General features: G+C 41.3%; 2 protein-coding genes across 2 annotated transcripts; one reads left to right on the forward strand and one right to left on the reverse strand.

The window, feature by feature from the left end:
* The first annotated feature begins 8,136 nt into the window (after positions 1–8,136).
* On the forward strand, positions 8,137–11,329 carry LOC147301862 (putative methyltransferase DDB_G0268948). The gene is made up of 6 exons (XM_086283929.1): positions 8,137–8,298; positions 8,417–8,577; positions 9,548–9,761; positions 9,890–9,993; positions 10,077–10,214; positions 10,742–11,329. The coding sequence occupies exons 1-6, from the start codon at positions 8,191–8,193 to the stop codon at positions 10,827–10,829; spliced, it is 813 nt and encodes a 270-aa protein (XP_086140055.1). The 5' UTR covers positions 8,137–8,190; the 3' UTR covers positions 10,830–11,329.
* Positions 11,330–13,655: 2,326 nt separating this feature from the next.
* LOC147301863 (receptor activity-modifying protein 1-like) lies at positions 13,656–23,210 on the reverse strand. The gene is made up of 3 exons (XM_086284336.1): positions 22,911–23,210; positions 20,532–20,670; positions 13,656–15,121 (listed from the first exon to the last, which is right to left on the reverse strand). Exons 1-3 carry the CDS (start codon positions 22,963–22,965, stop codon positions 14,866–14,868), a joined length of 450 nt encoding a protein of 149 aa, XP_086140462.1. The 5' UTR covers positions 22,966–23,210; the 3' UTR covers positions 13,656–14,865.
* Positions 23,211–25,134: the final 1,924 nt, after the last annotated feature.

Here is a 25,134-nt window from a genome sequence, read left to right on the forward strand (position 1 = left end):
AGCTGTATACTGGAGCCTAATCAAGGACATAAGGCCTCAGCCATGTAGACCTAAGGACCTGTTGGCAACTATCTGGCAACCACTGGTCAATAGGGGAGAAAAATATATATATTCCCAGATTGGTTGAGAGTCTGCTGACAGTGGCTGTCAAAACAGTTGTCAAAGCTCCATTCGTGGAGGTCTAGAAACCAGTCAGCAACCTGCCGGTAAGCATTAGTCACAAGGAAAGAGCATGTATTTAGTGACTAGTTGGTTGGTTGTTGCTGGCAGTCTCTAGCATCAAATTGGTTGCAAAGAGATACATGATGCTGCACTGAAAACCTCCTTCACATTGCTTTGGTTGCTAGCAGGTTTCTGCAGAAGATGCCTGTTTGTCTGCAAACACTCATAAACTGTCAAACTAGCAATCAAACAGCAGAGAAACTGAAGAATCTACTATTGTGACCAATTTCACAGAGCAACAGCCACCAACCACTCACCAGCCAGTTAGGAAAGACACATTTTTCCGATCGACCAATCTCTAGGCCTGTGTGACTGAGGCCTAACATTCACATTCACATCTACACCCCCAGAGCGAGTTGGTGCTCGGTTGCATCTGCATTTGATTGATCACTGGGGGGACTGTTCAGCTCTTCGCCCTTTCACTTATTTGGCTTTTCATTTAGATATAGAGCTGATGTCTAGGCTCATTAAATCAGCTGTGTATGGGGTGACTCGATGACTCTAGAAAAACATTTAAACAAACCGTGGCTGATTAAAAGCTGATTCTCTCGAATGATTCAGAAGCTCAGCGGCGTATTCCTTGCTATTGGGTTTCCCTGCCCACTATTTTAGGCTAAAACGATTGCTTCTGAGATGAGCTCAATTCATGAGTTGCCACCAAAATAAACACTGTCAATCTTTGCAAGATATATGCAACAATAGCTCTTTTTTTTTCTCTCCCAGAATGGTATTGCATTCCAGCTGTATAATATGCATGAGTCTGTACTTGTTTTTCCCTTCCAGCTTCTAAACGCTCTTCCACTTCAGAGAGAGGTTCGAATGAGACTACCGGTGAGCTCTTGTGTTCGGAGAGAGAGACCGAGCAGCTGGATAGGCTGGTGGCCTTGTGCTCTGAGACAGCTCAAATACAGAGTCATATGAGAGCACCTGGCCCTTCTATAAGCTGCTTGTTTGACAGACAGCACAGACACCTGGAAGCCCAATGAGAGAGTGCAGTGTAAAAGCCACTGCTGCTCTACAGAGCCATGCATTATGCAGGAAGCTCTCTCTCTCTCTGTTTCTCTCCCTCTGCCCTCTGCTCTGCGGTAAAAATAGATCAGCAGACCTGAGCGTTCAGCTCTTTTTTATGCTTCTCACTTTTACTTGGATCTCACCAGGTGCGGTGGCTCTTGGCTCCCTGCTCGCATTTCTTTGCCTGAATGTTTGTGTATCTGTGTGCGGGTTTAAACACGCACGTGTTTGCACACTCTTTTGAGAGTGTGTGCATGCATGTCTGCATGTCAACCAGGGCTGTTTTATCAGTTTTCCACTGAACTCGGCTTTCAATAAAAGTGGGATATTAGTCTCACACTGGTATTTCCAACCATTGTGGTGGGGAGGATATTATTTGGCAGTCACAGGTGGCGTGGCATTTGTAAAACCGCCGATAAAGCCTACACTGCAAGACCAAAAGTATGTGGACATGGCCAGGCTTATGAGTTTGGGGCTAGTGGGGTCCCTTGCCAACATGAAAACAAAGTTAGCTTCATAAAGATGTGTCTTTTCCAGTTTGATTAGCCTGCCCACAGAGCACAAACTATAACCGAAATCTAGCATCTGTGGAAAGAACTGGAACATCAAATATGAGCCTGGACCTGATCGGCCTCATCCAACATCTGCGGTAGGAAATCCCTGCAGCCACATTCCAAAACACTGCAGCGAGCTTAGCCATTAAAAAGGTTATGAAATGTAATAATTTTGATGTAAATCAAATTAGCTTTTTACGTTTATCCCCATTTTGCATCTGTTGGAGTACAGATGGAGCCTTTAATACGAGACATCTTCAGAAACTGGCTGTACATATCTCAGTCTTGGGGTGTCGTGTTGGAAAGATAACAGTTATTTCCGCAACTTTGAGTTTCTGATATTTTTAGATTCAACGAGAACATTACAAATAATAGATTAAGAATAATAGTGCATTAAACATTTAATACATGCATGTAAGTATGCATAAACATCCAGCCTGCATAGGCATGTATAAAAGTCCCCTGCTGCTGAGCGCAAAGGCTCCCTGAAGATCATTGATCCGTGTCAGTGACCACAGTGATCTCTGCCTTCTCCCTGATTGCCATTCTACTGCTAATTAAACAGTCCTGCTTAACGAGTTCACGTTGATAACGAGGTTGGAGGGAAAGGTCACCCTGTCACGCTCACTTCAGCTGGACACTGTCAATAAAAAACCCTACACAGAGGTAATCATCCAAAAGTTAAAGAAAGGCAAGAGACTAAGAAACAGAATGTGGTGGTGCAGACTTACGTCGGCCATCAGAATTTGATTGGCTTGAAATATCACTTATTGATGTGAGGGAGAATACTGTTCAGCAAATACATATTTTATCTCTTTTAGCCATACGGTTACTAGTTTTCTGTGCTTCCTTTCATTATTTTAATTCTGTGCCTTTGAATGTTAATCCTTTGAAAGAGTATTTAGACCATCACAGAACACTAAAACTCTGCAGTGAAGCTCAGACTAATGAAATTCATTTTGCGCATTAGCAGCACTTTGTGATGTAATATAATGGCGACTATGTATGTTTCTTTTCCCATTATCTATAAATTTACATAACGCATAACTGTTTTGTTTTTAATCCACTTGAATCAAAAAGATTCTTAACACTGCACATGATTTAATTAATAAGTTTGTCTTTTTTTTCTTTTATTATTTTATTTGATGGTCACACATCTGTATGTTCTCGGAAACTTAAATCAGCCTGCAAGTTTGCTCTTATATATTTAAGGTTTTTATATATGTAAGGGTTCATTTTATCTTGGAATAAATGAAGATAATCTGACAGTAAATGGCAGAATCACAGACACGTCCTGTAGACGTTTTCTTTGTGTATCTCACAAGCTAATCTTCACTGTGGTCCCTCTTTCAACCTCTTTCAACAAGACTAAAGTGCTTTTGCTGTGTTTTTCAAGCGAGCCTATGAACGTCCATTGAGAAGCCTGGAGCCAAGCACACACTCACACGACCTATATCTACTATCTGGCCTGCGCATCATTTATCTTACAGCGGCAGAATCAGGATAGATTGGTTCAATTAGACTGGCCTTTAATGTAATCTGTTTAATCCATTTCTATCATCAAAGCCAATACCTACCGCTCTCCTCTGAGAGTGGGATTAGCTGTACGAGTGCATCTCGGAGCCAGCGTCTCAGCTATAAAAATGGAGCCTCTGAGTCAACCAGATCTCCTCAATACTTGCGATATTTGTTTTCTTTACAAGTGGCTGTTAAGAAAACAGAGTGTCTCAGTGAAGTTTTAATGGGTGAAGATTTAAGATCCTCATATCCTACCAGAGATTGCAAGCGCTGTTTGGCACAATGCCTGGTGGCCCAGTAAAAAGACAAGGAAAGACTTGGCTTCCGTTTTATTCTCTTCAGTTGATTTCATGCCTTTAATTGGGAAAAACCAGTAGCCTACAGAGCTGCCCCAAACATTCATTAAATCTGAGAAAGTTTGTGTGTAAATTCAACCTCAAAAGCTAGTGTACCTCCAAATTAGTCTTATGCCAAACACATTTTAAAATTAGATAGATACAAACTGTAGGCATTATGTAAACTTACATATTATTCCACTGTAAAAACATGCTCTTTCCATGTGAGCTAATATTTTTCAGAATGATTTAGAATTATAAGCTAACCTAACTCACTGTGACAACCAAATGAGTCATTTTGGACACAAAGCTTCAGTTTAAGGTGTGAATTTGTAAAATTTAACCTAAATTGATATCAATAAGGTTTATTTCACAGGATATTTTAGTTTTGAACAATATTCACGCTAATCGAGCTAAATGTGAAACAGGCTAATATCTATACAATTCAAGCTAAATTGTTAATTTTCATTCAAGTTTTTACATGATAAGAGTTAACAAGATATGAATTTAAATTTCAGTTTAAATTTCTGGTGTTTTTACTGGTTTTACAATTCACAAATGATTCAGATTATTTCATTACAGATCATAATAATAAAATAGTGGTCTATAGTCTAATAGTATAGTTACAGTGGTTTTCATGTCAAAATGTGTGTAGGGGGTTCCAAACATTGCTTTCTATAGGGTCAAAATGATTCTATTGGGAGTTCTAGTATTAGCTAATAATAAGTTGTGTTGTGATGCAATTTTGTTTATTCCACATTTAACAACATACACTATATCAGACCTTCCCAAAGTGTGGGGCCCGCCACCTAGGGGCGCAGAGCCATGCCAGGGGGGGCGCGGGATGAAAAAGGGGGAAAAAAACAAAACGCTTGGACACTGCTAGCACGGGCGCCTACAGAAACACAAAGCAGGAGATGAAGCATCGCTGAATATGTTTCCAAGCCAACTTCATTCTAAGCCAAAGACTAGAAAATATGGTGAAGCAAATCTTCCCTTTGGCTTCACCTGCACAAGTGCCGAGGTAGGCCTGCAGAATTGGTTTTCCCTTCGTCGGGAGCAGCGCTGGGCTGTTTAAATCACGGGCAAACAGTATCCCACATTCGTGATTTTTAGTTCACAAACACTTCTTGTAATGACTAACTACTCCTGACATTTTGGAGATATACATACTATACTATACTTTATACAGTAAAGTTACAGTGGGATACAAATAACATCAGGCTGATCCTGCCACGATTTGTTCCCCCTGTCTAAATCACGGACAAACAGTATCCCACAGCTGTTTATGTTTACCTATTTTGCACAGAGAGACATTTTTTGAAAAATGTATTGATACCAATGTTGAATATTATTACACAGGGGGAAAAAAAAACCACACGTAAAATAATCACACCGTGACGCCTCTGCCTTTCTAAATGGAGGGACAGTAACTGCGTGTGTATATGTAAGCGTGTAAAACCTGCAGATGGTAAGATTAACAGTATTTTGTCTCTATCTGCAATTCATCTCATGTAAACAATAACGTGGCGCACAGCGTGACGTGAAAAAAGGCACATACCTTTGACTTTGCATGACGAACTCTGTATTCCTCGTCCACACGTAAACGCAAAAAAGGAGTTTTAAAAAATCTCCGTTTTCGGTGATTCGAAACGCCGTTTACGCGTGGACGAAACAGCTGCGTGTTCAAAAATACCCGTGTAGGTGTGGACGTATCGTAAAAGAGTTAGTAGTTTATTTTATTACTACCTGTAATTTATTGCAGATGACTTGTATTTGCTTAATTTTTTACTAAATGTTTGAGGTGTGAAATAAACCGCAATGGAGCAAAATATGGGTGTGTGTGGTTGGAGGATGTGTTCGTGCGTGTGCACGCTGGGGGGCGCGAACATTTTTTTTGTAAAACAAGGGCGGCCCAGCAAAAAAAGTTTGGGAACCGCTGCACTATATGATGAACAAAACCATTTTAGCAAAAGTCATGAAATATCAGATTGAGGATTTTTAAGGGTTTTTAGACGATTAATAGTTACTCTCATGCCAATTTTAGTGTTAAACAATAGCTAGCTATATGGGATTTTATGATTATTTAGGTTAAAACTGCCATAAAAGAATATATAAGCTTAAATAGTATTTCTTTTTTAATGCAGACACAGGTTTCAGAATGATTAGAAAATACACAATTAGGCTAACCTAACTGATTATGCTAACACAACCGGTTCAGTATTTTGGTTCAAAAAGAGGTCACAAACCTTACAATCAACTTTCTTCTTTTGTGAAATGTAACTTGGGTTATGAGTTAACAGATGCCAATTTTATGGGCCATAAACCATCTTAAATTTAAACAACTTAAGCTAAATGGGAAGCAAGCTAACAGGCTAAAATTAGGTATATGCGCAATAAAGTTCTGCAATAAATATGCAATACATTTGGTAGATATTAGTTAGTATTTAGTAGCAACTCAATTTGAAATAAGGGCTATTTTTTCTGGTGAACCCTTTCTTAGTTTAGTTGAATGGAAATCCCCTCTTATTAACACTTGTGCTAATAGCCAGGCTAAATTTAATCTCCAAATGGCTTCAATACTACACTCTCAGAGACTGTTTTCATTTGGGGGTTTCCATGATGCTTCCTTTATAATAGTGTGCTGAAGGAATCATGGGTCTGTGAAAATACTTCAAAAGCCATGACAAAAATTTCCCGCCCTCAAAAATATCACGGCTTTCAGACTGTTTTCTAAATTCATGGATTCCATCCAACAGCTGCAATCTGCTTCTACCTGCTGAGATTTCCACAGGGAAGTGGGATTTTATACTCAATCCCCATCTATCCATTCCCCTACCCTGCGTGTTTCTGTACTCACGCTGTCTGAAGAAAGAGGAAATGAGTGTGTGGGTATTTACAACTGCACATACATCTATTTTTTGGTTTGAATGCATTTTTATGATTTATACTGTACATACTCATCAGCCCTTATCGCCTTGCCCATAATTCCTGCCTTTTAAAACAGATACAAATTTAGGAATTCTACACTATATAATGTGCAAAAAATATAATTTTTCTTTTTCATTTCACCTGCTTTCATGGGGGGGGAAGCCACGTTTAAATAAAGTATCTGTAATAAATTCTCCTCCTGCTGTGGATTACCTGTGTGATTGCTTTTCAGTTGAAATTCCCCATGCAGCATTAGCAACACTGCTTGTCACAGTCGATGGAAGCGCTCCCATAGCTCTTTTTTACTGTGTCGGGACTGCCTGCAGATATTAAAGCAATATGTGAGGCTGTTTGTCTGACTCCACTGGCTTTGTGTTTTAATGACTCCTGTGTGTGCGTGTGTGTGTTTTTGTGGGGACACTGTAATAAGACATGGTGATAAAGACTTGGTGCAACACTGGTTTGAGCAGAAACACGTACATGGATGGCAACTTTGTGTTGCCATCACACACACACACACACACACACACACACACACACACACACACACACACACACACACACACACACACACACACACACACACAGAGAGAGAGAGAGAGAGAGAGAGAGAGAGCAGTGACCAGTTTAAATTGAATATAGCTGACAGGTTTGATCAGAGTTGATTGATTTGCAGGGCTGCACGCAGCCTCATGGTGAGGGTAAGAGTTGGACACCTTACCGGAACCTCCTCCTCCGTCTCCTCTTTACTCCAACCCCTGCCATCTCTCTCTCTTTTTTTTTTAACACAACCCTTATTGCAAACCATATCTGACAATAGATATTGAACAGGGAAGCAGGAAGGATCAATGTTTGTTGATTGGTAAGAAAATACAAGGCTGAGGCTGTTTGAAGAGCCTCCAACTTAAATTACTTCAGGATGTTCTTGGAACCAAAGTGTGAGGTTGAACAGATTATATGGAGTCGATCTGCAGGAGCAGATACATTTTTGAGTATAAAATATATAATAAGAGTTTTTATCAAACTTTAATTTTCTCCAGATAGTCATAATATCAATGTACAACTCTGTGTAAGAATAAACAAGGAGATGACTTCTTTCAAGTTCAACTGATGAAAAATTTGTTTTTAAATTATTTTCAGCAGCTGTCTGCTTCTTCAGCACACAGCATCATATCTATGTGAGCATTTACTGCCATCTGCTGATTGTTGCCTAAAGGTGCAGACGTATGAATGCACAGCACTGAATCTGTAGGAGAAGTAATAATAATAAAAATGCTTTTCCATTCTTGACCAAAACTATAAGACAAATGCTATGTTTGAATATAAAGTCCTGAATATTTTTTGTAATATGCGTGTAAAGTTAAGCTCATTGTTGCCTGTGTAATGCATGTCATTCCCATCGTCATGTGCCACCTAGTTGATCATTAACTGCGATGCTACATTTTAAAAGAATTGATCCCATGCATAGTTTAATTGCGAGCCGTAGCACATGGTGCACAGTGCACAGCTCTGGCAGTTAATCTTCAACTCGGTGGTTAAATAAAGACGAGCTCAAAGTACCGAGTCATAGTATTCAGTCACATATTGCATACAGTCTGCAGGCACACTGCTGGAGCAACATGGCTGTGCGGCTCTTTGAGGGGAAAGATCATGCAGCGGCTTACCTGCAGTACAGAGTGGCACCCCAGGAGCTGGTCAGCACAGTTATGAACTTTATGGAGAAAAGGGTATGTGTTTATGCTTATGTGCTTGATAGCATTTGAACAAATCCTGTGTCTCTATCTATTAATGTTCTATTACATTCAGGCAGTTAAATGTACTCTAAAATCACAGCATTTCTCTTAGACACCAAAACCATTCAACCTTGCACTGGATGTAGGCTGTGGATCGGGGCAAGGGACGACCCTTTTGGCTCCATACTTCACCAAAGTGGTTGGAACCGACGTCAGCCCCGTCCAGATAGAGACAGCGCAAGCCAATAAGAACCCTCCAAATGTCTCATACAGGTGAAGGGGAACAAAATGTGGTGGATGTGAAATAAAGGCTGTGATTTAGATAAACCAATGTGTCAAAGGTTCTGTGCTTTCTTCAGCATCTTCATTATGTAATTATTTCGTTTTTTGGGGCAGTTCTTTAAGTAAAGGCTACATTACGTCAATCATTCCTTGATTGTTGTAGATGAAGATAGCTTTAGATAAACATGGTTGTAAGTTCTTTGCAAAGAGCTTACCACTTTGGGTAGCATTCTCAAACAAAACCATCATAGAAGATCAAATTCTAGTGTTACAGGGGTCACCGGTGGCCTCATATTATCCATGGGACGTGGCCTTGATCAGAAGCACTTGGACCCGCAATCAGTACCAGGCAAAGTGGTCTTCTATAAGTCCCACACCCACCTGTCAGACAGATATTGACACATATCGATGTTCTTAACTTCAGCAGGTTGTTTCATCCGATCTGAGGTTAGCATCATGAGAAGGTCTTAGGTTTGAATCCAGGCACGGGTCTTTTCTCCCCTTCACGGTCCAAAGACAAACATGGAGTGAGATTAGTTGATTATTCTAAATTGACCTTAGGTGGGAAAGTAAGCGTGAATGGCTCTTACTCTATGTGTTTGCCTAGCAAGAGATTAGTGACCTGTCCAGGGGGTGTTGAACCTGCAACACCTGGGATGGGCTCCACTCCCACTTTCTGACTTGGATGGGCTGCAAATGGATGAGTGGTTTTAAATTTTGAAAGAAAACTCCAGAGAAAAAAGTGGCGACATGTTTGCACTGCCCTTGGAGACTTGAGCCCTAAACTAAATTACCAGCATTGAATTATATTATTCCTCTACAAATGGAAGAGAATCCAAATAAGATCATCCACAAAAGCAAGAATATGCTTTGTTATTCAAAGCTTTTCCCTTATTCATCTCTCCCATCTATAATGGGCCCTATTTTTTCCTTGTCCTGACTCTGTTCACCTTAACATCAGGCAGTGTCCAGCAGAAGAGCTACCATTTACATCTGGAGAGGTGGACCTTTTGAGTGCCATGACAGCAGCTCATTGGTTTGATCACCAGCGGTTCCTCAAGGAGGCTGACAGGGTGCTGAAGCCTGGAGGCTGCCTGGCTCTCCTTAGCTACACCATGGACATGGAGCTTGAGTACGGAGACATCTCCAGCACTCTCAATGACATATGCAAAGAGGTTCATCTCAAATCTAAAAGCTCATGTGCAGAAATAGAGTACTGATGTAGGTTTTCAGCCACTATAAATGAATGCTTTCCCCAAAAAGCTTTAAAGTTTGTCTTTGCTTTCTTTCTTTGTCCCACCAGTTTTATGGTGCCCTGCTTCCATTCCGAGATCCCTACATTGGAAAATCCTCTAAGAAGATCTACCTAGACATGTTCAACTCCTGCTCTTACCCAGACAAAGAGTGGTGAGTTCTCAGAAGCTTTGCCAGAAGTCGACTTCAGTTACATTGACCAGAACATACTTATTTATGAGTCCAAATGTGTCCAGGAACGAGTGCCTGCAGACGAAAAGAACCCTGCCATTGAGTCAATATATTGGCATGGTGGAGACCTTCTCCAGCTACCAGAAACTGAAGAATAAGGACCCCGCCGAGGCCAAACATCTCTCTGACCATATCAGGAACAAGTGAGACATTGAACTTCACCAGTCTAGTCGTTAACTCCTGGCCTTGAACCCTCACCTCCCTTCACCTGGCGCTGACCGTTGATTCCTGTAATCTTCCCAGCTTAATTTATTTCTGATTATCAAACTGGCACAGTCTGGGGCATTAATCAGAAAAGCCAAACATTGCTTGACTAAGCTTAACTGTTGAAGGCTTTTACTGCTTTGATAATATAGCCCCCATTAATTCCCCCGCCAGTGACATGAGAGAATAGCTCAGCAAGCACAATATATGGAGGAGAATTGCTGAGCCATAACTTTTACATGGATATAAGTATGACATTGTATTTAATTACTGTTAAAGTTTGGGAAGATTTAAACAGTTTCACTTTGTTCTGTCTCTTTAAAGAGTTTCACCTGCATGTTTGCCTAATTTAATGAAGGATAGAGCCTCTGGAGGTTGCTGTTAATTTACAACTTCACATAATCTGTCATCCAATAGTTCCTCTAAATCATAATGAACCATTCTGTCTCTCTGTCTTTTATCCCAGGTTGATGTCTGCAATGAAGGTGTCCTCTCCTAAGACAGAAGTCATGATGATTATGCATTATTTCTACTGGCTGGCGTGCAAACCTTGATCACTCAGAATGCATGAATCCTGTTTAGGATTGCTTTCCAAGGTTTTTTAGCTCATCACCACTTAAAACAAACAACTGCCTTGTTAGACCCTGATTTTTATTAAAGATTTTAACTCTAACAGAGTGCATTAGCAATTTTTTTTGTGTTATTTTTTAATTGTTTAGACCTACTGATGAGCGCCGTGTTGTACAAGCCTCACAGCGCTTCCTTTTTTTTTATCTCTTTCTGAAAATGCAAATCAGAATTTTCTATTAATATTAACTCGAATCTGAATGAAATGAAGCTGCTCTTCAGTTAATTTTAGACTACTGACTATCAACTGCCTTATAGAAAATCTGAGAGTGAACACTAGATGGAGCCATTTTGTTGTAATGAAGTCCATGAAAATCTCGTGTGCAATCTTAAAATCTTAAGTTTGACAAGTATTGAGTGCACTTTTGTTTCTTTTTGTAATAAGTGAACTGCAGTAAAAGAAAAAGTTTCTTTAAGTGATGTGAAACCTCTGTGTACTGTAATGATATGAAATGTGAAGTTTATGAATATGTAAGTACCCCAGCCTCTATTTTCAAATTACAAGCTATTGAAGTATAAAATGATAGATAGATAGATAGATAGATAGATAGATAGATAGATAGATAGATAGATAGATAGATAGATAGATAGATAGATAGATAGATAGATAGATAGATAGATTAGTTGAAATATCCTTAGTATCCTTAGTGGTTTGGTTTAAAAAAAAAATTACAACTTGCCTAATGAGTCACTGACAGACATAGATGTCTACAATACTATGATGCACTATGAGTCAACTGTTCTCTAGACAGTTGACTCATAGTGTGTTTTATTGTAATACCTGTATTAATGTTCCTAAATCATGCCTCTGGCACATGCCCTCCATGAACTTATAATGAAAAAAGACAAAAACAATAATTAAAAACAAACTAAACATTCTCGAACACTGAAATGAGAAAATTCACTTTGGAAACTAAATGAAATTACACCAAATTAAAAAAAACAACAACCTCAAAACAGAAATAAAAACCATTTAGAAAATAGAAAACCATAACAACTCTGCACCACATGTTTTCAGTGACTGACCAGCTTATTTGTCTAATAAACTAGTTGTATCTGCTACTTTGTGGAAGTAGGAAGGGGAAGAGAATAATAAATTGTTAACAATAACTTTATTTGTAAAGCACTTTTCAAAACACAGAGTTAAAAAGTGCTGCATAGTTTGAAGCCACACATTGGACATACAGTGGGGCAAAAAAGTATTTAGTCAGCCACCGATTGTGCAAGTTCCCCCACCTAAAATGATGACAGAGGTCAGTAATTTGCACCAGAGGTACACTTCAACTGTGAGAGACAGAATGTGAAAAAAAAAAATCCATGAATTCACATGGTAGGATTTGTAAAGAATTTATTCGTAAATCAGGGTGGAAAATAAGTATTTGGTCAATAACAAAAATACAACTCAATACTTTGTAACATAACCTTTGTTGGCAATAACAGAGGTCAAACGTTTACTATAGGTCTTTACCAGGTTTGCACACACAGTAGCTGGTATTTTGGCCCATTCCTCCATGCAGATCTTCTCGAGAGCAGTGATGTTTTGGGGCTGTCGCCGAGCAACACGGACTTTCAACTCCCGCCACAGATTTTCTATGGGGTTGAGGTCTGGAGACTGGCTAGGCCACTCCAGGACTTTCAAATGCTTCTTACGGAGCCACTCCTTTGTTGCCCGGGCGGTGTGTTTTGGATCATTGTCATGTTGGAAGACCCAGCCTCGTTTCATCTTCAAAGTTCTCACTGATGGAAGGAGGTTTTGGCTCGAAATCTCACGATACATGGCCCCATTCATTCTGTCCTTAACACGGATCAGTCGTCCTGTCCCCTTGGCAGAAAAACAGCCCCATAGCATGATGTTTCCACCCCCATGCTTCACAGTAGGTATGGTGTTCTTGGGATGCAACTCAGTATTCTTCTTCCTCCAAACACGACGAGTTGAGTTTATACCAAAAAGTTCTACTTTGGTTTCATCTGACCACATGACATTCTCCCAATCCTCTGCTGTATCATCCATGTGCTCTCTGGCAAACTTCAGACGGGCCTGGACATGCACTGGCTTCAGCAGCGGAACACGTCTGGCACTGCGGGATTTGATTCCCTGCCGTTGTAGTGTGTTACTGATGGTGACCTTTGTTACTTTGGTCCCAGCTCTCTGCAGGTCATTCACCAGGTCCCCCCGTGTGGTTCTGGGATCTTTGCTCACCGTTCTCATGATCATTTTGACCCCACGGGATGAGATCTTGCGTTGAGCCCCAGATCGAGGGAGATTATCAGTGGTCTTGTATGTCTTCCATTTTCTGATGATTGCTCCCACAGTTGATTTTTTCACACCAAGCTGCTTGCCTATTGTAGATTCACTCTTCCCAGTCTGGTGCAGGTCTACAATACTTTTCCTGGTGTCCTTCGAAAGCTCTTTGGTCTTGGCCATGGCGGAGTTTGGAGTCTGACTGTTTGAGGCTGTGGACAGGTGTCTTTTATACAGATGATGAGTTCAAACAGGTGCCATTCATACAGGTAACGAGTGGGGGACAGAAAAGCTTCTTACAGAAGACGTTACAGGTCTGTGAGAGCCAGAGATTTTCCTTGTTTGAGGTGACCAAATACTTATTTTCCACCCTAATTTACAAATAAATTCTTTACAAATCCTATCATGTGGATTCATGGATTTTTTTTTCACATTCTGTCTCTCACAGTTGAAGTGTACCTCTGGTGCAAATTACTGACCTCTGTCATCATTTTAGGTGGGGGAACTTGCACAATCGGTGGCTGACTAAATACTTTTTTGCCCCACTGTAAATATAAATATCCTCATTTTATTATATCGTTATTTTATAATTTTTGCAAACAGTGGCCAACACTGCGCTCACGTGACAGATATTAAAGAGTCTGGAGACGTTTTGTGTTACTGCAAAATCATCTGTGAAGACTAGAGGGCAGCAGTTGTAGACGTGTCAGGTGCTTCTGCTCCTACTCGCACAAAAAGTCATGCTAGCAGCAGTCACAAGAACACTAGCAAAAAGCAAAACTGTAGGGATACGGAGAGAGCAATGCCCTGAGGTCTTGTTGTTGCCTCTCCGGCGCAGTTTTTATCACTGATTTGCACCAAACGACAGGACAGATTGATGCCGTTTAGCTGACTTTAACTGTCTTTGTGTTACGATAACTAAGTGCCTGCTTCATTGTAAATGTTGCCTCAAAAATGATTAATAAATACACTGTGGAATTTATTCAAAGGTAAACAAATATAGAGGAACTATAAAACTGTAACATTGTTTATTTTGGCTGTTAAAATTATTTCATACAGTTTCCTCTCTTCATCCTACATTTGTTTTCTAATTCCCGCTCTCCTTTTCATCTCTTCACCCTCCTCCGAATGGCTCCAATCACGCAAGTCTCTTCTACTGTCAGGTGTTATTTATGCAGATTGTTTGTAAGGGCCACGATGTCAGATGGTAATTAACATAAATGGCTTTAAAAGTCCACTGAATCCAATCTGACCCACTGGAAGGTTTTAGAAAATGTGAAGTAGAGGACACATTTTGAACTTTTAGCTGTATTGTCATAAGTTTTGCAGCTTTTCCTGTTGCTAAAAACTCGACCCACATTGCTGTTCATGCGACACCAAGGTAACTATGTAACTAATAAACAATTAAATAAATTCCTGTTTTTCCAATATCTGCTATAGAAATTTCTGTAAAAAGTGTTTTGTGTCCCTGACGTAGGCGTTTTCATAGAGGTGAACTTAGCCACCAGAAGTGACTGGACAGACAGTTTTAATACCAAATACAGAATTTATTTCTATTAACATCTTTCACAACATGCAATTGTTTCACTGCAGCTTCCAAATAGTCAATATGCTCAATATCAACACGGGAATATGAAAAGAAAATTAAAAGAGCATGCTTTATGCTTAAGAAATGTCTTCCGGAACGCTCTACAAGCCCAAACCTAACACTCTGACGGTCCCTATAGCATTCCCTGTGTGCGTTTGCTCCTCCACACCACTACAGCAGTCATGAGCAGGGTGACCAGTACAGGCACTGTGATAAATGGGGCGAGGATGCTAATCGGTGGGTCATGCAGGAGCCGACCAGTCAGAGCGCAGTCATGAAAGTAGATCTGATGAATCTCCATGAAGAAACGGTCGACTATCTGATTTGGCCAGAAGCAGTTTATCCTCAAGGCCACCTGGTATGTGCAGTTTGTGAGTCCCTCATAGATCCTGCAGAGGACAGCAGAGCACAGGCAGATTCATGCTGAACTTAGTATGTGTAATTAAAGAAAAGATGTTACTAAAGTTGATCCTTTTTCTGAATGTTTGGTGAAACATTTTAAAGTAATCAAGCTGAAAACCCAAATTGTTACAGAAATATCGGCTGGAATCTTGTGATGTCTTTGAAACGTCCTTTCAGAGAGGGAATAGAGCAGGGTATTCCTGTTGGTGGGGAGAAAAAAAGGCAAAAGAGTGTCTAGAATTACCAGTGGGCTTAACACTGCTAAATATAACTGCTAAGTAGTGAGGAGCAGAGGAAATGGAGATGCATACCAACAGGGTACTGCCCTTAGTACAGCATTGCACCATACCAGGAGAGATTCTGTTCCAGACGGCCACTGTGCCTAACTCTGTTTCTGAATGTGAAGTGATCACAAAATCCAACCCTTTAACCCTCTGAGGTGTGAGCCTAAGCCTGCCGTACCGTACAGAAAGGCAAAAACGGGCAAAACTTGATCTTCTTGTTTACGGTTAGTTAGGCTTAGGTTTGGGGTCAGCACCAACGACGACTTCGACAATGGCCATCCTGAGATGGTTTAATGAAGCAGCTGTGGCTCAGTAGGTACAGCAGGTGATCTCTTAACTGGAGGGTTGGTGGTTGGATCCCTAGCTGCTCCAACCTGTTTGTGAACTGTTGTTTTACTTCCTTAATTTGCCTTTTCTCCCCCTTTGTGACTGTCGTCCCTGGGTCACTGATTTCCCCTATATCTCGTTAGTTCCTTGTGTATTTATAGCGTTGCATTACCTTTGTCATTTATCAGTCCTTCTCCCTCATCACCAAAAGGTTTTCCTGTGCCTCAGCAGCTACGTTTACATGTACCTTGTATTACGATTCTAATAAGGTCCAGTGCTGAAACTTTCAGAGACAGAAGCACAAACGTTTTCATAAATAATAAACAACTCAGGGTTTAGTATCTCGCTCAAGGTTACTTGGACATGTAGGTTGGAAAAGCCAGGGACCATGACCCGCTCATGCCCCTTGCTGTGGAGCAGTTGTGGTTTAGAAGGTAGAGCGGGTCATCCACCAATTGAAAATTGGGTGATATGATCCCCAGATAATCGAAGTATCCTTGGGTGAGATACTAAACTCTGAGTTCCTTCCGATTCTTCTATCGAAGTGTAAGTGTGTGCATGACCAAAGGCATTTATGAATGCATGTGAGACTGGGAGAATGTGGCTTGCAGTAAAAATTGCTTTAAATGCTCAGTTAAAGAGGAAAGGCGTCATACGAGTACTAATCCATTTACCATCTGTGAAGTTTGTTTAAAAAAATAAACACAAAAAAAGTGAGAGAATTTAGAGCCACACGATGGCAACTACTGCGCTGAACAGGTGATGGATATCTGACAACAGGAAGATATGATCAGACTGGTGCCAGAAGTAAAATAGCCACTGAAGAAGATGAAAGTGCTTCATCACTTTATCAGGTCTCATGCTGTTACAATTCGGTGGCTGCGCATTGGAGCAAAGGAAATGAACGTCAAAATGCTAAACTTTCAGCTTCAAAACATCGGTCCATAAACCAGACGATGACAACTGTCTTATATTCAGTACACGACTGAAGTGGAGTCCACGTCATACCTAATTAAGGAAAGCTATAACAGGAGTAAAAAGACTGATTGTATTGAAATGAGCAATGGTACATGTCTGGTCTTTGAATTCATGTTTTACTTGTCATTATTACTATACAGCCCGAATCCACAAATATTTTTTCAATACTCGTAATTTTCTCTGTACCGGCTGTTTTCCTGTGAGCCTGAACAGTGGCGTCAAACGTTGTTGCTAGGAGTTTGGTGATGCAACTGCCAGCCCCTCCAACTGCCTGTGCAAATTCTTTATGAGTTACAAGTGAGCACACATATCCATGGACACACACACACACACACACACACACACACACACACACACACACACACACACACACACACACACACACACACACACACAGAGCACCACCCCCAGTTATGTGCTGGACCAAGTGAGGACTGTGAACCAGGAGGGAAATCACACAGTTTTGACAGCAGCTTCTTCTTTGCGTCCCCCGGCTCCCTTCATCCTCCTGTCTGACTCACTCCCTGACTGTCAGGGTTTGGAAACAAAGCCACCAAGTACTGAGACGATATAATGGCCAACAAATACAGTAAAGCTTTCCCCTGGTGTTGGTGCATGAGAGAGTAAACAGATAAACAGATAGATAAACAAGTTTTTTGCCTCTAATGAGCTCAGAAATACCAGTCTGTCAGTGCACCTGCTAAGATATTAGTACTCACTTAGAGGTGAATGATATAAACACGAGGCCTTAATGTTGGCATATTAAAGACTTATATAGTCTGGGTGTGAATCCAGAACACTGCCATCAGCTGCTTCTTATAGCTGTTTAACTGCGAAATGACTGAGATATCAAAAATCCTCATGCACATGACAGCATGAGGACTTCAGCTTTTCTCACCATCATTCTTCTGTTACACTGATGCCAACCCACTTTACTCTCTTCCAAAGAGCCAGACTTTCTTGTGATTTTTTTAAAGTGTTCTTGAGCAACAGTTCTCCAGGCTTTCTGAAGGTCATTCAAAAGTTTTTCTTTGTACAATGGCTGCTTTTCACTCATTTCAGTCCAGTTCCTGGGAGCCATCCAATCACTGAGGATGTAAGAGTGGACAACAGAAGACGTAGCAGGCCTAAAAACTATTTATAGCACACAAACAATATTTAAAATTCATGCCCTTAAGAAGTGTCAGGTCTTTAAGAGATACATCTGTGCCTTCAGCTCATTTATCTACTGTTCACTGAAGCCTCATCAAAAATGGTCTAAGTGGAAGGGTGGCTTCAGTGACAACAGGTCTGATGGAGTGATGAATCCACATATGACACTCCAGCCAGTGGTGTTTGGGATCTTGTAAAAATTTTTGGAGTTATGAATGCACAAAAGTACCATCAGGTTTTTATACACCATGTAATATCATCTGGAAAGCATCTGACTGGCAACAGCTTCATTTTTCAGCATGACAATGATCCCAAACATACTGCCAATGCAGTAAAAGACCTGTATAAAAAAAATCACACACAACACACGTAGACATTGAGGGCTAGCAGGAGAGACCATGCGCTTACCTGCTGCTCTCTGGCAGGTAGCTCCATGCCCTCCTGGGTTTTAAATGCACCTTAGAACACACATGCATCAACACTACAATGAGCGGGAGGAGGGAGGTTTGGAGTCTTCTCTCACCCCCATTCTCTGCGACCTGCTGGAGCGGGGGGGCTAGGAGGAGGAGTTGGCCGTCCGACTGCGGTCTGGAGTGTGGGGCCTCCCTGCTGCTGCGGAGTCGGGGCGGTCTGCCTCCCTCCACCGCAGGGAAAAGGGTAATACCACCTGGGTCTGGGTGCAGTTCCCCCTCCAGGGGCGGGGGCACCTAGACCCGGTTTGTAGAGTACGCTTGGGGAGTGTGATCGTGTGTACAGCGTCTCTTTATGTCTGTCTCCACGTTGGTTGAGTGTGGAGTAAGTGCATATGAGAGCATGAGGGTGGGAATGGATGTTTGTATATGTATGTGCCTGTATGTCTGTGTCTATATGTCAGGTCGGGTGTCAGGCGCCACCTCTCTGGGGACATCTTAGGCCCTCCAAGGTTTGGAGGCCTATCTCCCCCTACCACCACTTCCCCTGCCAGTGGCGGACTCCCTCAGACATCGGTGCGTTGGTGGTTCTTTGTGTCCGGGGGATGGGCGTCCGGGTACACACCGGCTCACTCCTTGGCGGCCGCTTATCGGGGCCTGGAGCCTGGGGCTCGCTCAGGCCACTTCGGAGGTGGGGTGCCCCCGGCCTCTCGGCCTGGGGCTCGGTCACTCAGGCGCGGCTGGCTGCCGGCGGAGCTCACGGGCGCATCACTGCAACTCCCCCTGGCTTCTGCTCCGCGGCTGCTGAGTGAGCCCTCATCTGGGACTCTCCTCAGCTCTTTCTGGGACAGTGGCGCGGCTGCCCCTCTGTTGGTCTTCCTTGGTCTGTTGTGTTCTGGGGGCCTCTGGATGTCTGGAGTTTTGATCTCCTCCACACCTGCTTCACGCCCTGGAGGACGGGGCTGTGGCCCCCCCACACCCTCTAGCAGATCATTACATGAAGGAACCTTTTAAAAAAAAACAAGGGTGCTCACAGGTGTACACATGGGTGATCACACCCACAAACTACACCCTTTTTGGCTCCTACCTCAAAGCACACTGTGTTCTGTTGATCTTATGTGCTGCACAATAATGTTTAATATTTAGTATTTACTGTCATATTCCCATATATCATTGTGATGTTGTTTATTCTATTACTCTTGTTCTCTTCTGCTTGCTTTCTTTTTTCTTTCTCAGCAGGTGATCCAGGTGATTGATATATGCATTTTCTTTTTTTTTCTCTGCCCGTTCTGTTGGTTTTTGTCTTTTGCCCTTCTCCCCCGTCCCTCTTCTCAGCTGTTTCTCTTTCCCTCTTTCTTTCTCCCCTTCTTTCCCCCAGTCAAGTCTGTCCCGTATTCAGCAAGTGAAAATAAAATAAACAATAAAAGGTGAATCAAATGGACCATTACGGCAAGGCTGGGATGGTCAGTTTGGTAAAGTAAATCCGTTGGGCATCTTTCTTTGCCTTTAGACAACAATTCTGATGGCAAAAGAGCCAAACGGGACAGGCAAAAAGAAAAAAAAAATCACACACAGTGGAACACGACTTCAATATCACTGAAGCAGTGTGGGGTCATGTTGACAGAGAACAGAACAAAAGGCAGAGACACGCAAAGAAGAGCTTTGAATGTTCTTCAAGAAGCCTGGAGAACTATTCCTGAAGACGACTTAAAGATATGACAAGAAAGCTGCCTAAGAGAGTTCAGACTGTGCTGAAGAATAAAAGTGGTCACACCAAATATTGACTTTCAAGCCCATTAGCTTACATGTGCTTACCTTAATGCTGTATTTACATGTGTGTTTGCACATTTCAATAAATCACTGCACCTATTTCCTACTTTCAAGGCAAACAATTTAAAAATATGAGGAGTGGCTCAAGGCTCAAGGAACTCTGCTGTATGTAACAGCAACGTAATTATTTATTGAATTTAGCATAAGACAGCAAGTCAAAAAATCTCATTAAACTGATCTCAAAGCCAGCCAAAATAAGCTAACTGTTCAGTTGATATTGTTCTAATTGTGTACCTGGCAAACTAAGTTGCTCCACCCTGGCTACAGCCGCTGCTCCATCTGTAAGCTGCTTTGCTGTGACTCTATAAATTGCAATTTTTTTTGACTTACAAGTACAGATTCATGCAGGAAAATTTGTGATTTTATGTCCCACCATGCGTTTCTTCCCTTTTGCATGTTCGAGTCAGTGAACTCACTCCATTGTGTCCTTCCAGCTGCACCATAAACCTCGATCCAGATTTTCCATGTTGAATGTGAAATTCGCCAAGCAGAGATCATTGATAAGAAACGTGTAGACTCCCCTGTTACAGCCAGACACTGATGCAAGGACTTGAGCTACAAAGTAGAAACAGAAGTAAGACAAAAGTATTTAAAAAAAATTAAAAAATATCTGTACAGAATATATATCTGTAGCAGCATATGTTTGTGCAGCAAACAAGGTCATGTCCTGGCAATGGTTATTCCTACTGGGCCATTTCTTCCCTATTAGGCTGTTACTTTCACTAAGAAAAGATTTTAATTTGCAGGCAAAGTCCCAATCCCATTTGTTTACTTCAGAGATGCGTGTAAACAGCCTCTAAACGTGGAGGCAGACCGCGGCCATCCCGCAGGACTCGAGGCTGAATGTAGCACCACGGAGGAGTACAGTAGGAGAGGGAGGCTTAATCTGGTGTAAAACGCCTGCGTGGAAACAAACAGGTTGTTGTTACGATCGAGAAACATGGTGGATCTCCAGTCTGTTCGGGCCAGATAAGGGCCGACTGTGTGCCCATTATATTTGCTCTGTCCCTGCTGGCTCTCCCTGCACTCAAAGGAAGACTGAACGTGTTGACACGGGAGCTTCAAAAGAGATGCTACAAAAGAAGAATGTGAGAAACTGTTGTGGCAAAGCAAGATCTGAACGAACGCACAGTAATCTCCTGAAAAGGGAGTGAATATTAGCTTGTCTATCATCTACAGTCATGTTTCACCAGCCTCTGATGGCGACTGCCGCTTGGAGGATTCACAGTTGCCCCTCAACTTGGCTGTTAACCAGCATTGTATTTGGATTACAATTTCCAGGAAAATGGAGGCATAGTTTGACAAATGTTCTTCTGACTGAAGGTTTATGCTCTATTGACTTTCTGCCTTCAACTCTGTTAGATTAGGAAACACGCATCAGTCCAATGGGAATCTTAAATTCAGTCAGCGTCTCTGAGACTCAACATTTATGGATTTTAAAAGCTGATTCTCATGAATATTAGATGATGGGGTTTGAAATCATTTCCACAAATATTAATGATCCATGCTGACATCTCTAGAGTTTTACAGAGAAGGGTCTGAAAAAGAGAGACTAGCCAGTGAGCATACTTTGAAGAGGCTGACCTAAAGCAACAGAAGACCCTACTGGGTGCCAGGCTTGTCAGTAAGAACAGGAAACTGAGGCTACAGTTTGTGTGGACTCAGAAAAATCGAACAATCGAAGATTGAAAAATGTTGCCTGGTCTGATGAGTGTCCATTTCTGCTCGGATTTTGATGTCAGCTGATGAAAGCATGGCGCCATCCTGCCTTATATCAACAGTTAAGGTTGCTGCTGGTGGTGTGATTGTGTGGGGGATATTTTTGTATTTGACTGAAGAACCTTTAAGCACCACAACCTACTCACATATTGTTGGTGATGTTTAGTAATTACAAATTCCCAATTGAATTTAGATTAGGTAATCGACTTCCTCTCTATAGTTTTTTCAAGTTTCAGCTCATTTTTGTAGGTTTCAGTAATTGTTTTTTCCTGGTAAGTTTATATCTAAATTCCTATTTCAAGTGAAATTCAACAAAAGCACAGAGTCCCTTTTGTAAATTATGGTCCCAAATGAAACACATCTTTTTCCTGAAAGCAACTGCTGATGGACAAAATCAAGGAGCACTCCATGAACCCACAACCGCTACATCATTCTTTAATAGTATATGGTCTTTCCTTCGAGATTAATTTAAGGAATTCCCAGTGTGTTTCTGGATCAATATTCCCAAAAGTTTCCCAAGAATTTCATATTAGAGGTTCAAGCAATGTTGGAGACATAATCCACTTTACTCTCTAACATGTCACATGAGTCATATGGTATCACGTTTGCCTTCATTTTCAAACATTGAAACAAAGTTATTGAAAATGTAAAACCATGAAATGCACTTCTTCACACAGCTGCTACTTATGTTTTTTTCTTTTTGACTGGTTACGTTCAATGACAATGGCCTGCTGAGCATGCAAGAAGGTAGATGAGGGCAAATGCTAGTGAAATGTAAGGTTGAGTGAATAATGGTGGGTTTTTCAGACTTTCTTCCAGAAACAAAGCACATAGAGCATAGTGAACTTTTAACAAACAGATCAAGTCTATTCATAGACATTATCGAGAAACCCAAGAAAACAAAATCCCAACTTACCTCGTCCTTTTTTCTGCCATAAATCAACCAAGACTTGTTAATAATTTCTAAATAGACTAACATTTCAAAGACCTGCTTTTTTTTTGTCAAAGAAAAACATAAACAAGGTTTAAGCTGAATCCACCTATAGCGACTCTCTGCCTGAGTACCATGGACTCACCTGCCATCAGCAGCACAAACCCTGCTTTCAGGAGCAAGGCGGTCTCCAGAGCCATGCTGAACACAAACCCCAAAAAGTTTCACGCGCTCTGCTCACTCCCCGGAGATCAGCGGCAAAGCCTCATTCTAACTCCAATAGCCAGAGCCAGTGAGTCGGGAACGTCACGGTGCCACCACGTTAGAAACAAATTAACCGCAGTTCACGCTGTGTTGTCAACAAGAAGGCGGCAACTGATTGTGTGTAAAAGCCCCCCTGACCTTTCTCTGTGGCACCCTCCTTTCCCCTCCTCGCTGCAGCCCTAATCATAGAAGCGCTGCTTGTCATCTGAGCCCCTTGTCCGGCTGCTTTCTGGGTGGAACTGCTCACAGGGGACAAAACAAAGTCAGATACCAAAATTAGTTCAGTGTACAGTGCATGCTTTATAGCAGCAATTTAGAGTCTGGAAAAAACACTGCTGTTTTAATCCCTCAGTATTTACGTTTTTGTTGAATAATCCAATTATAACCATTTAACATCTAGAATTTGGATGGTTTTCTTTCATATATACATGACTCTCACAGCAGAGGCCAACTGTGAGGTAGCATGTCATCAGACTCATCACGACTCTTTAATTAAATGTCACATTTTCCCCATTCCTTATTTGTATTAGGATTAATGCATTAGTGTGAATACCCAGAGACATCCCCGGCGGTGGGCTCACACTGGGACCCCATTTCACAGCAGCAGCACACAAAGGCAGAATTCCCATTTTCATGTCACACTCGTATCGGCACAAATCTCATGCAGCTCGCAATGTCTATAATTGAATGTTTTATCTGAGGAATTTTGCACAGGAACAGATTGATTAGTATTCTCAGCGCTGCTCTGCATTGTGCTGCCACCCAGCGTGGCTGTCTCTGCCGATGGGTGTGTGAGAGAGTAATCCAGTGGCTCCGATGAGTGTTTTCATGTGGCTGACTTTACAGAGTGTAGACTGACAGAGTGCAAGCTGCATCTTCTTTAAGTTTGTAGGTATTGTGGAGCTAAAAAGCTTTTGTTCATTTTGGTGTTTGATAGTGAATTTGTTCATTTCCATGTCTGCAAACAGCAAATCTTAATCATGAAACAAAATGCTAATACTTAAAAGGTACTGTAAGTATTTTTGAGGTTATTTAATAACATTTATTACATATAACTTATGTAACATATAGCATATATTTAATAACACAGAAGATAAAGACATAAAAACCTGTGTGGGCAAAAAATGCCTTAAAACAAAACAAAGCAAAACAAAACACCAATTAAGTGTTGGCCTTTGTGAATAGAAAGATTATGACTCTTTTTTTTCCCCCTTAGTGTGTGCACAGATGTAATTATTCTCAAGTCAGCAGGCAGCTGGTCCAAAATAACAGAACCACAGTAACTGAATGCTCAGCTTATTGTCAGCAGATTAGACACATGACTCTATCGTCTCTGGACAGCTGACAATTACTGGCTAAACAATAATAACAGCTAGTTACAAGTTAAGGTAATTATTAGGCTTGGATGTCCTAAAAGTAGCACTTTCCTTCTAAAAAAAAACCCATGTGATTACATTTTCACATGACAGTTTTTTCAATTAGTCCAACAATGTTAGCTCTGCTTCAAAAAACTTTTCATCAATGCCAGCTAACAGCAGCTAACAGAGGCTAACAGCAACACACAGAGGCTAACAGCAGCTAACATAGGCTAACAGCAGCTGACAGCAACACACGGAGGTTAACAGCAGCTAACAGAGGCTAACTGCTATTCTTGCTGTTAGAAAGGTTCAGCACATCCTCAACAACTCATTCAGTATCAGTGTCATCAGAAGTGAGCTTCACAGACCCATCAACTTGTATTGGACTCTTTACAGCCTCCTAAATATGCAGATGTGAACATCCAGATACTGTCCACATCTGTATATTTAGGCCGAGGTAAACAGCAGACTGACAGCTTACACTCATTACAGATCAACATTAACCATCCAACATGTTATTTATATGTATTTGATATTTATGTGTTAAGTTGATGAATATTGGACCATTTCATTATGCTGTATTGGAGTAGATTTGAAACTAGAAACAAAATCACCCGAGGAAAGAGTCGTCCCATCCTGATCATTAGGAAGACTACGGGTTTAATGCGTCTCCACATTTTCTTGAACAAGATTAAGATGTGTGACCAAACAAGGCAACTTTTCTTCTAGATTTTAACGGACAGCAGA

This window comes from Aulonocara sp. 'chitande type north' Nkhata Bay, linkage group LG23 (genome assembly GCF_057382095.1).
Source record: "Aulonocara sp. 'chitande type north' Nkhata Bay isolate Kocher_YH1m ecotype deep benthic linkage group LG23, A_spYH_male_GT1.1, whole genome shotgun sequence".
Taxonomy (NCBI): domain Eukaryota; kingdom Metazoa; phylum Chordata; class Actinopteri; order Cichliformes; family Cichlidae; genus Aulonocara; species Aulonocara sp. 'chitande type north' Nkhata Bay.